Consider the following 14,235-nt stretch of genomic DNA (forward strand, 5'->3'; position numbering starts at 1 on the left):
CTCTCTCTCTCTCTCTCTCTCTCTCTCTCTCTCTCTCTCTCTCTCTCTCTCAGGTTATATCAGGGCAACTGGTACAATAATAATTATTACATTTGTATAGTGCTTCCTCATGCTCTATAGTATGCTGTATGCGCTTTATAATATTAGTTATTATTACCCAAGCTGACCCACGATCACTCGGAAACATTGATTGCAGCAGCTATCTGGGAAGCACACAGTGCAGGCGGCAGATTAAGAGCTAAAATACTAACAAACTGAGTTGATCCTTCGACGTCTATAGCTGGGTAACCATTCTCGTTTGGCTAAAATCAGGGAGATTCGACCTGTCCATCGTTGTTTTTAAAAAAAGAGAAAGATCAACAAAAAACATAATACACAGAATCAGAGCAGTTTTCAACCAACCTGCGCTCATCGGATCGGACAAGCATTGATTTTACGGAAAAGTTCAAAATGTAAGACTGTAAGACAAGTGCTTATGCTCGAAACAATAATTTGGAACTTCGATATCTCCAGCACTTTTAATTCGGGGAGAACTTTCAATTGTGTGTGTGTGTGTGTGTGTGTGTGTGTGTGTTTGTGTGTGTGGGGGGGGGAGGTGGGAAATGCACATTGATATATCAAACTGTGGCGATAGTGCTGCAAAACATCTACTCGACCAATCAAATCAATATATTATTGGAAACCATTGAATTTATGATGGTGAAACATTGCTGATATGCTTTTTGACTGTTGAAAAAAGTATTCAGTTTTGAAAAGATAACATTTAAATGTTCAACTCACTATTCAAGAAGATCTCAATATTTTGCACATCTTAAGAACCAGCTACATTCAGTTGAAAAGTTGTAACATTTTATCAGCAAGAATAATTGACACAATCATATCTGGTAATTTCATGTCTTATGTCCTCTTTTTAAGTTTAAAGTACGTCGACAGAAAGATTTCGGTGTATACTGAAGGCTTTTCCTTAAGTAGAAACCTTTATTCCATATCTGGAATATTTGTCTACTTCAAAGAATGATTTTCTCCAGAAAAGTAGAGGAGCAATATGAGTGCATCCCATAACACATTTATCGTCAGTCAGCTGTTCAGATACACTAAATGTACTAAATTTTGAAAAAAAAGTATTGTTCATGTAGTTTTTAAATCTGTGGTACCCGTTGCATGTGTTTGGGAAATATTTAATCGAAATCCAAATTTTAAATGTTGAAACAAACCCCCAAACAAGCAAGGAAATATACATAATGTCAGTAAATGTTCAAAAAATGAAATAGTTGCACCCTAAGTTTAGTATATTTGAACAGCTTGCCCTGATACATTACCTGACAGAGCCATCCATGGAGCTAGACAGAATGGCTTTCTGAGCATCCACGTAGACCAGGGACACGATCTTGCTCATGTGGGCGCGCCAACAGACTTGTTGTTTCAGGCAGTTCTGAGGACACATAAACCTCTTGCATTTCAATTCCAGATTCAGATTTCCAGAACGCACATTGATAAAAGAACAAGTACAAAAGTCGTGAAGGGATTTGATACACAGCGCAGTATGTTATCTGAGACCAGCAAAAGGAGACTCAACAAATACCTTGGTCATGAAAAGAGAAACATAAAAAGATATCTGATGACAACCGTGCTGCAGAGCACAACAGAGGCAAAGAGAAATACAGAACAACCTCCTACACCATACATTGAAAACATAAAATCCAAGGGTAGTCTACAACTTTATGAAATGAAACATCAAAGTAAAGCAGAGACTGGGGAAAATGCAGTCCTGTTGGGGCAAGTGGTGGGGCTGAGACAGACAAACACATCCATATTGACAGATGACAGGTGACAGGTGACAGCATTTCGAAAAGATGTCCTTGATTCGTTGATACCACTCTATGTGAATATCTCAACGACTGAATCATCGCATGTTCTACAACAACATTCTTTTTATTGCTCAGTTTGACATTTCTTTGAAGGAAGATCATACACTGTATCACCAAACTCTACCAGAATCCCCTTGTTCAATACTAGGTGCCATAGGTAGATGAAGAACTATCCAAATAGGTTGACTTGTTGTGTGTTTTGATTTAATGATCCATTTAATGACGTTTTTGCCATTTGTTAGATTTAGTACCAAAGAAGGGGCCCGACGTAGTAGGTTTACCCCCCCCCCCCCCACGGTAACAATAAAAGTCTGTCTGTTGTACTCCCTAGACAGCGAAAGATCTTGTCAGTATGTGTTAGTGTTTTAGCGCCTATAAATGGCTGCTTGCACTGTATGCTTCCCAGGAAGTTGAGTTTGTTTCAGAATGTTCTCAAGTCTGCTGGGGTAATAGTATAGATTGAGAAGCGCATAGAGCTTGCTGTTGAGCGGGGATTTGTGCTATACAAATGCAATCTATTATCATTATTATTTTTTAAATTATTATTATTATTACTCACAGAATCTTCCGTCTCGGGATCTTCCAGGAACTGCTTCACATCCCACAGGGTGAGGTATCCCTCTGAAAATGGGAAATTTTATATGATGGAGGAAACTGAATCGCTTTTCACTAAAATAAAAGAACTGTGCAAATTGTACTTGTTTAGCCTACAGCAATTTCAGCATCAGAAGAACACAACATTGAAAAAATTCTTCTTCTTCTTTTTCTTCCTCCTTTTCTTCTTCTTTTTCTTCTTCTTCTTCTTCTTCCTCTTCCTCTTCCTCTTCCTCTTCCTCTTCCTCTTCTTCTTCTTCTTCTTCTTCTTCTTCTTCTTCTTCTTCTTCTTCTTCGCCTTTCTAGTAGTGGGACTTTTCTTCTTGGACCTTTCTGCAACAAATAATCAGTGTCTTGCAGTTCTCCCTGCCTCAGTGAAACCCCCATTTAAAGAAGTCTCTATTTTAAATATATTTTTTTTCTGTGTGTTTCATGTCAGGTTTTCTACTCTTTGTTATGATATCTATTCTAAATCTCTCGCAATCTTGTTCAAAGCACACACACACAAAGAGAATGACATAGACACCTACACACACAGACACACACACAAACACACACACACACACAGACACACAGAAACATAAACACAGACAGACACACACACAGAGACAGACACAGACACACACACAAACACTCACTGTTGTCCCCACTCACAAGAATGTTGACGTCCTCGTCATGGCACAGACACAGAGACAGACATAGACACAGACACACACACAGACACACACACAGACACATACACAGATAAACACACACACACACACACACACACACTCAGACACACAAATACTCACTGTTGTCCCCAATCACCAGGATGTTGACGTCCTCGTCGTGGCACAGACACACACACACACACACACACACACACACACACACACACACACACACACACACACACACACACACACACAGACACACCCACTCACTGTTGTCCCCAATCACCAGGATGTTGACGTCCTCATCATAGCATAGACACACACTGTTGTCTCACACAGACACACACTCAGACACACACACACACACACACACACACACACACACACACACACACACACACACACACACAGACACACACACACCCACTCACTGTTGTCCCCAATCACCAGGATGTTGACGTCCTCGTCATGGCACAGATACACACACACACACAGACACACCCACTCACTGTTGTCCCCAATCACCAGGATATACAGACACACACACACACACAGACACACCCACTCACTGTTGTCCCCAATCACCAGAATGTTGACGTCCTCGTCATGGCACAGACACACACACACACACACACACACACACACACACACACACACACACACACACACATACACACACACACACAGACACACCCACTCACTGTTGTCCCCAATCACCAGGATGTTGACGTCCTCATCATGGCACAGAGAGGTCACAGGAATTCCCTGACGGCGCGTCAGAGGAGAGATCTCGCGGAGAATCACGCCCTGTGGTAGACACATACACAGAGTAAGGTAAAGAATAGTTACACTCTCCACATCAAATACATACACATGTACGACAAGGCAAGGAAAAATTACTTTCTCCACACCAAACACACACATGTACGACCAGGCAAGGAAAAGTTATATTCTCCACACCAAACACACACATGTACGACCAGGCAAGGAAAAGTTACATTCTCCACACCAAACACATACATGTACGACCAGGCAAGGAAAAGTTACATTCTCCACACCAAACACACACATGTACGACCAGGCAAGGAAAAGTTATATTCTCCACACCAAACACATACATGTACGACCAGGCAAGGAAAAGTTACATTCTCCACACCAAACACACACATGTACGACCAGGCAAGGAAAAGTTACATTCTCCACACCAAACACATACATGTACAACCAGGCAAGGAAAAGTTACATTCTCCACACCAAACACACACATGTACGACCAGGCAAGGAATAGTTACATTCTCCACACCAAACACATACATGTACGACCAGGCAAGGAATAGTTACATTCTCCACACTAAACACATACATGTACGACCAGGCAAGGAAAAGTTACATTCTCCACACCAAACACACACATGTACGACCAGGCAAGGAATAGTTACATTCTCCACACCAAACACATACATGTACGACCAGGCAAGGTATAGTTACATTCTCCACACCAAACACATACATGTACGACCAGGCAAGGAATAGTTACATTCTCCACACCAAACACATACATGTACGACCAGGCAAGGAATAGTTACATTCCGCACATCTTAAACAAGACAAACAAAAGATCTTCTACACAGACAGAACAAACACACACACAACAAGGCAAAGAATTGTTATGTTTGAAGTTGTTAACAGACTTATTAGGTCATGAATTAGAATCCACCACGGCCCGACGGTATGTCCTAGGGAAAGTTACTTTAGACAAATTTTCCTCACTTCACCCAGCAGGGAAAGAGTACCCGGCTATAGAAGGAGAAAGATCTTGTCAGTTCCTTAGTGTTTGGGGGCTTAATGAGCTGCTTGCATTGTATGCTTCCCAGAAACCCCAAATTTGTTCTCGGTGTTCTAGGGTCTGCTGGGGTCACACCCACACACACACATACATACACACACACACACACACACACACACCCACACACACACACATACACACATCCCGGCAGAACTCACATCCATGTCCCAGAAGCGAGCGAAGGAGTCCTGGTGAAGAGACACAATGATTGGCTCAAACGTCTCCACAATCATGTGACTGCTGCTGTTGACGTCTGCCGGGGCCTCCTCTCCCTCCCCCTCTTCCTCATCCTCAGTTTTGGTAGGGACTATTACATAATAGGAAAAACAAAATAACTAACAGTAAACTCGTAATGCTTTTCACAATTCATGTATTTTTTAATGTGTCATGACGTGGTGGAATCAGGCATTCGTCAATGTTTGTGCATGTGGAGGTATTGCTGTCATCTGTAAGCTGATTTATTTATTTATTTATTTGCTTTGCTTCCAATGAAAGAAATATCCATGTATCTTGAATAGAACTCAAGATATCTTGAATAGAACTCGAGATATCTTGAATAGAATTCGAGATATCTGGGATTGAAGGAAGCGAGGTTGCCTGGTTTCAGACGTAAAATTAGGGAGAAAATGGCTGCCAAAGTTTGCAGTTGCGAGCGCCATAAAACCCTCTACTACAAAAAAAAAAGCCTGAGAGTCCTTGGAAACTGAAAATCTACATTTTTTGTGCCTTTAATCAAGATTTTTCTGTAAAATTCAGACAGGAATGTTTTTATATTGACATAAATGAGGCTAAGCCAAAAAATTAAAATTGTAAAATAATTTCCAAACTGGCAAAAAAAAATGTCGGTCTCTCCGATTTCGTTATTTGACGAGCGCCTGATTTCACCACGCTGCCTCGCATATCATCAGTCAGCTGTTCAAACATATTGAGCTCAAAATTTTGAATTAAAAAAAAATAGCAGTTTCTTAATCAGTGATATTTGTGGCATGTGCTCAAGATATATTTTGTGGGTGGTTGGTTGTCTCCACTGTAGGTCCTACTTCTTTACTTTCCTTCTATTGTTTCTGTCTGTCTGTGTGAGTGGTTGGAGGGTGCCACTGGTAGGTCCTACTTCTTTACTTTCCTTCTGTTGTTTCTGTCTGTCTGTCTTACTTTTCCAGAACACTAAATGGCCATTATTGTGTCGATGTGCTTCTCTTTACTCCAACAAACAAATAAACAAACAAACAAAGACATATTTAGTTGAAATTCAAATTCTAAATGTTGAAAAAAAAGCAAGAAAAAATACAAAATGTAGGTAGGCTACAATTATTCAAAGAAAGGAAACAGTCTTTTTCTCACTACTGAATCATTTTACTTCCTCGGTAGGGCACAATAAATTCCCTCCAACACTTAACTGTACAAACATCCAGCACAATTTCCCTTACCACTTTCGTCCACGGTGCTCGAACCCTCCTGCTTCGCCTCCGGCTGGTTTGACTCTGCCACTCTGTCAATGTCCGTCTCGTCCCCGTCTCCCTTCCCCTCCCCGGAGTCCACCTCATCCATCCCCTCCTCTGTCTTCTCCTTCTGTTCATCCTGAGATCCTTCTTCTCCCTCCACCTTGGCAGCCAATTCCTCCAGCTGTTTACTTGCCTCCTCGTGGATCTGATGAATTGGTAGGTAAATTGACAGGTAAATAGGTACATAATTTTGCATATATAATTTCAAACAGAGTCAGTATTGTAGCTGATAAATAGCCAGGTGAATCGGCACATACATTTTGCATATGTTCTGCGCTATTAACCGATTGGCACATAGATTGCACCGCGCGTTATAATGATGGTATAGCTGTGTGGCCATCTGAAGATTGCGTTAATATTTTAAATTTTTGAAATAATAAAAAAAAAAAAAAAATTCACTTCCATCTTTATTCTTTTACTCACATCAAGGAATATTCAGATATATTTTGAAAAGTGTAAAAATATGTAACATTATGAAACTGAAGAGCTCACAAGAATGATACAATTGTACGATTGTTAAAACTGATAGGCGGCTAGCCTGACCACAGCCGTACTTCAAAACTAAAACGAAAACTAAAACGAGCAGCAAGATTGCGCAGATCGGTACATAGCGCGGAACACATATATAATTTTCAACAGAGGCAATGTTGTAGCTGATGAATAGCCAGGTAAATTGGCACATGCATTTTGCATATCATTTCAAATAAAGTCGGTATAGTTCAAAATGTTCAACCATTGTCGAGGAGAAAACTGATTTTCAAAGACAGATGGACATCTTGGATGGCATAATTACATGTATAATATAAAAAAACCAAAAGGGGTTGGGGGGGTGAAGAGGTAAGTGGTCATTTGTACAGGTGATTGTCTTGGGGTGGTGGCTGTTTGAACAGGTTTGACTGTAGTAGTGGTCAGCATTTCACCTGAGCGTCCCATTCTCCGCATTAAAAATAATAATTGTTAATCAGAGAGAATAAAAAAGATACAAATCACAACTTGGTAATTTCATCTTCTGCTCTTGTGCTGAAGCTTGATAAACCAAACAAAGGCTAAGACACAATGTATTGGTTTTTTTTTCCATCTTCAACTGTGTTAGAACGAGCATGCAATAATCATGTATACATTCATGAAAGCACACACATGGGTACAGTTAAGTACTAATGCTGGCATCCATTGTGTAGCCGTTAGGTGCTTTGCTGTCGCATGCAGAAAACCCAACTTCTATTGCCGTGTGGGGATTTTAATTTTTTTTGCTGGGATGTTGCATCACCCTCAGCCCGGGTCGGTTCTCACAAACAGGGTCGGGGGCTCGCCTCTTACATAATCTAATTCATTTTTAAAAAATTTTCTTTTTTTTTCTTTTCTTTTTTTTTTTTTTGGGGGGGGGGGGGGGGGAGAGGGGGGGAATAAAAACACATACATAAAAAATTATATAAAAATCTGCTAATATTTGGCACGCTTGTTTTGAGTTTGAAGGCTGCAAAAGCAGATCCAATTTGTCCTATATTCTGAACGTTAATCTACAGGTCAAGATGTGTGCTGTGTGCGGGCGATCAATCTTTGCAGCTGACAGTAGGAGAGCTAATCCCCACATGTAGCCCATTTTTCCTGAACTCCAGAGAAGTATTAGCAAAACTGTAGAGAGAGAGGGGGAGGGGAATGGATAGAGAGAGAGAGAGAGAGAGAGAGAGAGAGAGAGAGAGAGAGAGAGAGAGAAAGGATAAAGGATCACTGTTGGAGCTAAGTTCTTTGTACTGTTACAAAGTGCACTGAGCACTTTCCTTGTGAAAATGTGCTGTACAAATTATGTTATTTTATCATCATCCTCGAATGCTCTAAAAAAAGCTACGTTTCCCTGATCTTTCCCAGTTACCCATTTGTTTAGGTTCCCTAAGTATGTTGTACTGGGCCTACCCCTGCCTCGCTTGCCCTCAATTTTGCCAGTGAGAGCCAAATGTTCAAGACCCTTATGTCTATTTATGTGTCCCAAAAACTGCATTTGTCGTTTCCTGATTGTTTTTAACATTGAGCATCCACGTCGGTTTCATCAAGCACTACATCATTTGATTTCTTTTCCTTCCACGATACTCTTAGCAGTCTCCTAAGAAACCACATTGCTATACAAATTATGTAATTTTATCATCATCATCATTATTATCATTATTATTATCTAGCTCCCTACCTGTGGATCCAGAGGTTTGTCCGACAAAGATGACCTTGACTTCTTGGACATGTTGCTCTTGCCTGATATTGACTCAATGTCTGACTTGCGATGGCGGGTCATTTTTCTGAACCACATAAAAGAATTATTTACGTAATAAATAAACAAAAATTCCCCTTCATTAATCCCCTCGTGAAATTTCTTTTACAATGACGCACACAATAAATACGCAAGTACATTTTCAGATAAATGCAGGAAGAATGCACAATATCACAAACACAGACAATCCAAACATCATTGCAGGTCGCTACTCTGCTGCACCCTGTTTTCCAGCTACAGTTATCACGAGATGCCCAAGGACACACCCCAGTGACTACCCAAACACCCTGTCACCGACACTTGTTCGACATTACTGTGGTTCTTTTCCACAGCTCATTAACCACTCAGCTATTGGAGCTGTGGCTAAAAACGTGTATTTTGCAATTCCAACATTTGTTTACGCTTCTCAACTTCAAAATGACTTACTTGAAATATGCGGGGTCCAGTTTTCGAACTTTATGTACAAGAAGTTTGATTTCGTTGACTTTTCTGTCAGTTCCTGTTTTGGCTTTGTTCCCAACTTCCTTTGGCAAGATGTACCTGCAGATGTAAAGGTCAACAAAACTAAGTTATTTACTACCTGTGAAGATTCAACATTCAGACCAAACATGGGGCACATTATAATAGAATAGGACACACCATAGGGTCACTTTTTTCAATGATGAGAAGGACTAGGTTGAAAAATGGACTTAATTAAATGAATGTTCTTTTAAAGTATTTTAGGTGAAAATTAGAACGACATAAAAAATGTACATTCTATGATACTAATTACTCTGGCGTTGACCAGATGACAAGGACATGTGGTTACTTGAAGGAGGCATAGCGCTGCCAAGAGCGAAATGCTTGCAACTAAAGGGATTTGAAAACAACAACAACAACATGATACTAATTAGGCCATAAGTTGAACAAGTAGTCTTCTAGTGATTAGGCGCTGTCTAAATTAACATTGTTCTCCACCTCCTCTCCTCCCCCATCCCCCTCCTCCTTTTTTTTCTTCTTCTTCTTCTTCTTCTTCTTCTTCTTCTTCTTCTTCTTCTTCTTCTTCCTACTGCCCACTATGTTGTAAGTTTGAAATGAAGTCAAGGGGACACTCACACTTTATCTACGCGAGACTTCTCTATCGATCAGAAGACAAAACTCACACTTTGTCTACGCGAGACTTCACTATCAAATAGACCAGAAGATCACACTCACACTTTATCTACACGCGACTTCTCTATAGACCAGAAGACAACACTCACACTTTATCTACGCGCGACTTCTCTATCGACCAGAAGATCACACTCACACTTTATCTACGCGAGACTTCTCTATCAAATAGATCAGAAGACAACACTCACACTTTATCTACGCGAGACTTCTCTATAGACCAGAAGACAACACTCACACTTTATCTACACGAGACTTCTCTATAGACCAGAAGATCACACTCACACTTTAGCTACACGCGACTTCTCTATCAAATAGACCAGTAGATCACACTCACACTTTATCTACGCGCGACTTCTCTATCGACCAGAAGATGATGTTGCCGTTGTTGCAGCCAGTGGCGATGAGGTCAGGGGTCACCACTGTCATGCAGGTCAGCTCGTGGTCCAGCAGCAACTGGCACTGGAATGGTCCGGGGGAAAAAACGTTTGTTTTAGTTGATATTTGACAACAATCTATAGCTAACGAATAAAATGGTTTTAACACATATGAGAATGAGACCACAACAGTCAGCCTCAAAGACCCACACGCTCATATGACCTTATGCAGTTGCGAGCACCGTAAAACCCTCTACTATATAAAGACCACAATGTTAGATATTAAGGATTGAAGGCAAGAGGAAAGCCAAGAGAAAGAGTCAAAGAGACTCTGTAAAGGAACAAGATGAAGATCCAAAAGACAACACATGTCCGACAATTTTATCTTCCCTTGACACATTGTAGTACAAAAGGACAAAAAAAGTTTTTAAAAACCCAATATAATGTGAGGCAACGTGGTGAAATCAGGCACTCCTCAAAATAACGAAATCGGACAAAAGAGGCATTTTCCGGTAGTTTGGAAATCTTTACCGAATTTTCATTTTTTGGCTTAACCTCTTTTATGTCCACATAATAACACAAATCCATGGGAATTTTACAGAAAAACATTAATTAAGAGTACAAAAAAAGTCAGTTTTCAATTTTCAAAGACTCTTAAGCTATTGAAGTTACCAAACTTTGGCGGCCATTTTCTCGCTAATTTCACCACTGAAACCAGGCGACCTCACTTCCTTCAAATGCAGATATCTTGAGTTCTATTCAAGATAAATAGATACTCATTTCATTGGATGCGAGGCAAATAAATCAGCCTTCAGGTGATACCAATAACTCCACATGCCCAAAAATTGACAAGTGCCTGATTTCACAACAAATATTCAGAAAGCAACCGACAGATAACGAATAAAAGGGTTTGGAAACATTGTGGGAATGGGGCCACAACAGCCAGCATCAAAGGCCTATATCACGAGATTATGAGGATTCAAGGTAAGACGAAGGCCTACAAAAAGATGGATATATAGAGTCAAAGGGACTCTCCAAAGGAACAACAGAATGATCCAAAAGACAACACACCTGGCCCACATCCGACAATTATATCTTCCCTTGATGTCTTGTACAACATGAGGACAGACAAAGTAAAAAAGACAATATCCTGTACTGCAGCAAGGAACAAATATCCAAAGCCTCCACCTATTTTGAAGCAGGTGGTTGGAGGGCACCACAGGTCGGTCCTAATTCTTTTCTTTCTGATTCCCTCTGCTGTTTCTGCCCATCTGTCTCGCTTCTTCCCTGCTCTATAATATGACAGTTATTGTGTTGATGGGCCTCTCTTTACTTAAACTTACATTTTCTACCAAGGTATTGGGCCGAAGGTCACACGTTCAAAGGTTACTGGACTATCAACAACAACAACAATGACAACAAAAACAACAACAACAACAATGAAGAGGAAGAAGAAGAAGAAGAAGAACAACAACAACAACAGAGCAACAACAACAACAACACCACCAACAACAACTACAACTACAACAACAACAACTACAACAACAACAACAACAATACCACCACCACAACAACAACAACAACAACAACAACAACAACATACGTACCTCCTTCTCCGTCAGTCGGGTGACCTGAGCCTTGGGCTGACCAATGTCCGGCAGCGGGTCGGTGGGCGGGAAAGGGTCGCGGGCTGAGAGAGAACTCTGGGACTTGGGTGAGCTGGTGCCGGCCAGACTACTCCTCTCTCGGAGCAAGACGAAAAAGTCGGAGAAGTCTCGCAGCAGGACAAGGTCATTGTTGTCGTGGGAGTCCTGGGAACAGAACACATTGACCTCTTCATAAAATGAAAAGGGAACAATCTCTGCACTCTACATAAAATGGGGAGGGGGAATCTTACAACTACAAGTTTCAACATAATCATCATCATTGCCTTTCTCACCCTGTACCAGGGTATAGGCCACGGACAAACACCTTCCACCTTTCTCTATTCTGGGCTAGCCTTTTGATGTTATTCCATGTCTTCCCACTTTTCTGTACATCAATTTCTGTTCAACCTAACAATATAGCGTAATTCTCTTATTCTTTCTCTAAATTTCCCCTAAAAACAAACATTTCCTCTTCAACACGTAACCTTTCTTGAAATCTCTTTGCATTGCCACAGAGAAAACATTTTGAAGGAAACAACAGAGGAAAAGACTAGCATAGAAGCAGCACCTAACAGTGGTGTCCTCCAACCACTCACAATTAATAGGAAAGAGAAGGAAACCACCCCCCCCCCCCCAATCCTCTGAGAACTCACGAGATACATGCGGAGTTTGTTGTTCCAGCCGGCGGCGATGATGTAGTAGTCGTCCCCGGACTTGTTACACACCAGCCCTGTCACGCTCAGATCCTCCTCCATCGACCCGCTTGGGTTCAGCTTGGCCTTGATCAGCTGGCCTGCCCCGAAGTCCCATACCTTGAGGGAACCTGCCGGAATGTGACACATTAGGAGAAATTATAGTCCCACACCTTCAGAGAACCTGCGGGAATGTGAATTTGGAGAAATTATGTATCAACAAGCAAACAAAACTAAAACAACAGAAAAACCCCCACTGTAGATATCTTCTGCAGCACTCACCATCAAAGGCACCACTGACCAGTCGGTAGCCAGTCTTGTCCAGCGCCAGGATAGTGACCTCCATGTTGGGTCCATGCGCCTCGGGGATAGAGTAGACCAGCTTCCCACTGTCCATCTCCCACACCTGGCACAAAAGATTGGCCATCAGAGATGGAAACTGTCTTATAGAGCTATAATTGACTTAATGTAGTATGATTCATATACAACAGTATTTACTCGAGGTACAGAAACAATTGACGTACATGAAGAAAAATTTAAGATAAGAAAATAGAAAAAGAGGCCAATCATTATTCACCAAATCATTTACGTAAGCTCATTGAGGAAGAGTGTTCTGGCCATTCAACAACTTTGAGACGTGCTGTTTTGTGACACTTTTAAAACAAGCATAGCTTCAATACTCATACAGCTTTTTTTTTCAATTTTGTTTCCTTAATATGAAAACTGAAATGGCAAGCAGATTATGCTTCATATCAGGCCGAATTCATGTTTCTGATTTGAGTTTGATGGTACAAAATGTGATGCTACATTGCTACAAGCATTGGACTGCTGCTGATCAGATGTAAATGTCGGCTACGTGAATACTTCCCTAAAGAGTTAATGAAAATAAGAATGACTCCTTCCTGTCCACATACTCACTTTTATGACAGACTCGGTGCACGCAGAGACAACCTGGTTCAGCTCTTTGTTGTACAGAATCTGGGGATGATGACAGGCTAATGTTTACAACTGAAGGGTTAAGTGAAAAAAACAGGGTAAGTGTATTTTCTAAGTGTCTAAAGAAAAAACAGGGGATCTGTTTGCAGAGTAATATTTTGCACGTTTTTAAGAACCTGAGGATTTTTGCCCCTTCTTCCATACCCCCCCCCCCCCTGTATTTCCCCATAATGTGATATCTGACCATTACATTTGAGATATTCTTGAAAACAACTGATCTGCGACGGTCTCAGTGGCTAAATGTGTTCTGCTCTGCAGTTTAAAATACCCAACATTTTAATGTACACTTTTGTTTTCTCTCTCACCTGAGCCACGGGCCGGTCGTGTGTGTGTGGCACCTGCATCGTGTCCTGTACCGCCCGGGTCAACGGCCAGGTGTCAATCACGCTGGAGCCTGCAACAACACAACACATCAGAGCTAGAGGTGAAATATAGGCCACAGACACTATTTCTAGAACTTGTACCACACATCACATCAGAGCTAGAGGTGAACATCTTTGGGAAATATAGGCCACAGACACTATTTCTAGAACTTGTACCACACATCACATCAGAGCTAGAGGTGAACATCTTTGGGAAATATAGGCCACAGACACTATTTCTACAACTTGTACCACACATCACATCAGAGCTAGAGGTGAACATCTTTGGG

General features: G+C 41.1%; 1 protein-coding gene across 1 annotated transcript in view; it reads right to left on the reverse strand.

The window, feature by feature from the left end:
- LOC101862426 (WD repeat-containing protein 64) overlaps positions 1-14,235 on the reverse strand; it is a gene marked incomplete at its 5' end in the record, with an annotated part of 37,554 nt that overhangs the window by 13,490 nt on the left and 9,829 nt on the right. Inside the window, 13 exon segments of the mRNA XM_035970535.1 lie at positions 1,320-1,432; positions 2,428-2,489; positions 3,820-3,925; positions 5,123-5,271; positions 6,392-6,611; positions 8,646-8,751; positions 9,150-9,263; positions 10,210-10,334; positions 11,857-12,060; positions 12,549-12,718; positions 12,870-12,993; positions 13,506-13,565; positions 13,889-13,977. Coding sequence (XP_035826428.1) covers positions 1,320-1,432; positions 2,428-2,489; positions 3,820-3,925; positions 5,123-5,271; positions 6,392-6,611; positions 8,646-8,751; positions 9,150-9,263; positions 10,210-10,334; positions 11,857-12,060; positions 12,549-12,718; positions 12,870-12,993; positions 13,506-13,565; positions 13,889-13,977 — 1,642 coding nt within the window.

The sequence above is a fragment of the Aplysia californica genome, unplaced genomic scaffold, assembly GCF_000002075.1.
Source record: "Aplysia californica isolate F4 #8 unplaced genomic scaffold, AplCal3.0 scaffold00282, whole genome shotgun sequence".
NCBI lineage: Eukaryota > Metazoa > Mollusca > Gastropoda > Aplysiida > Aplysiidae > Aplysia > Aplysia californica.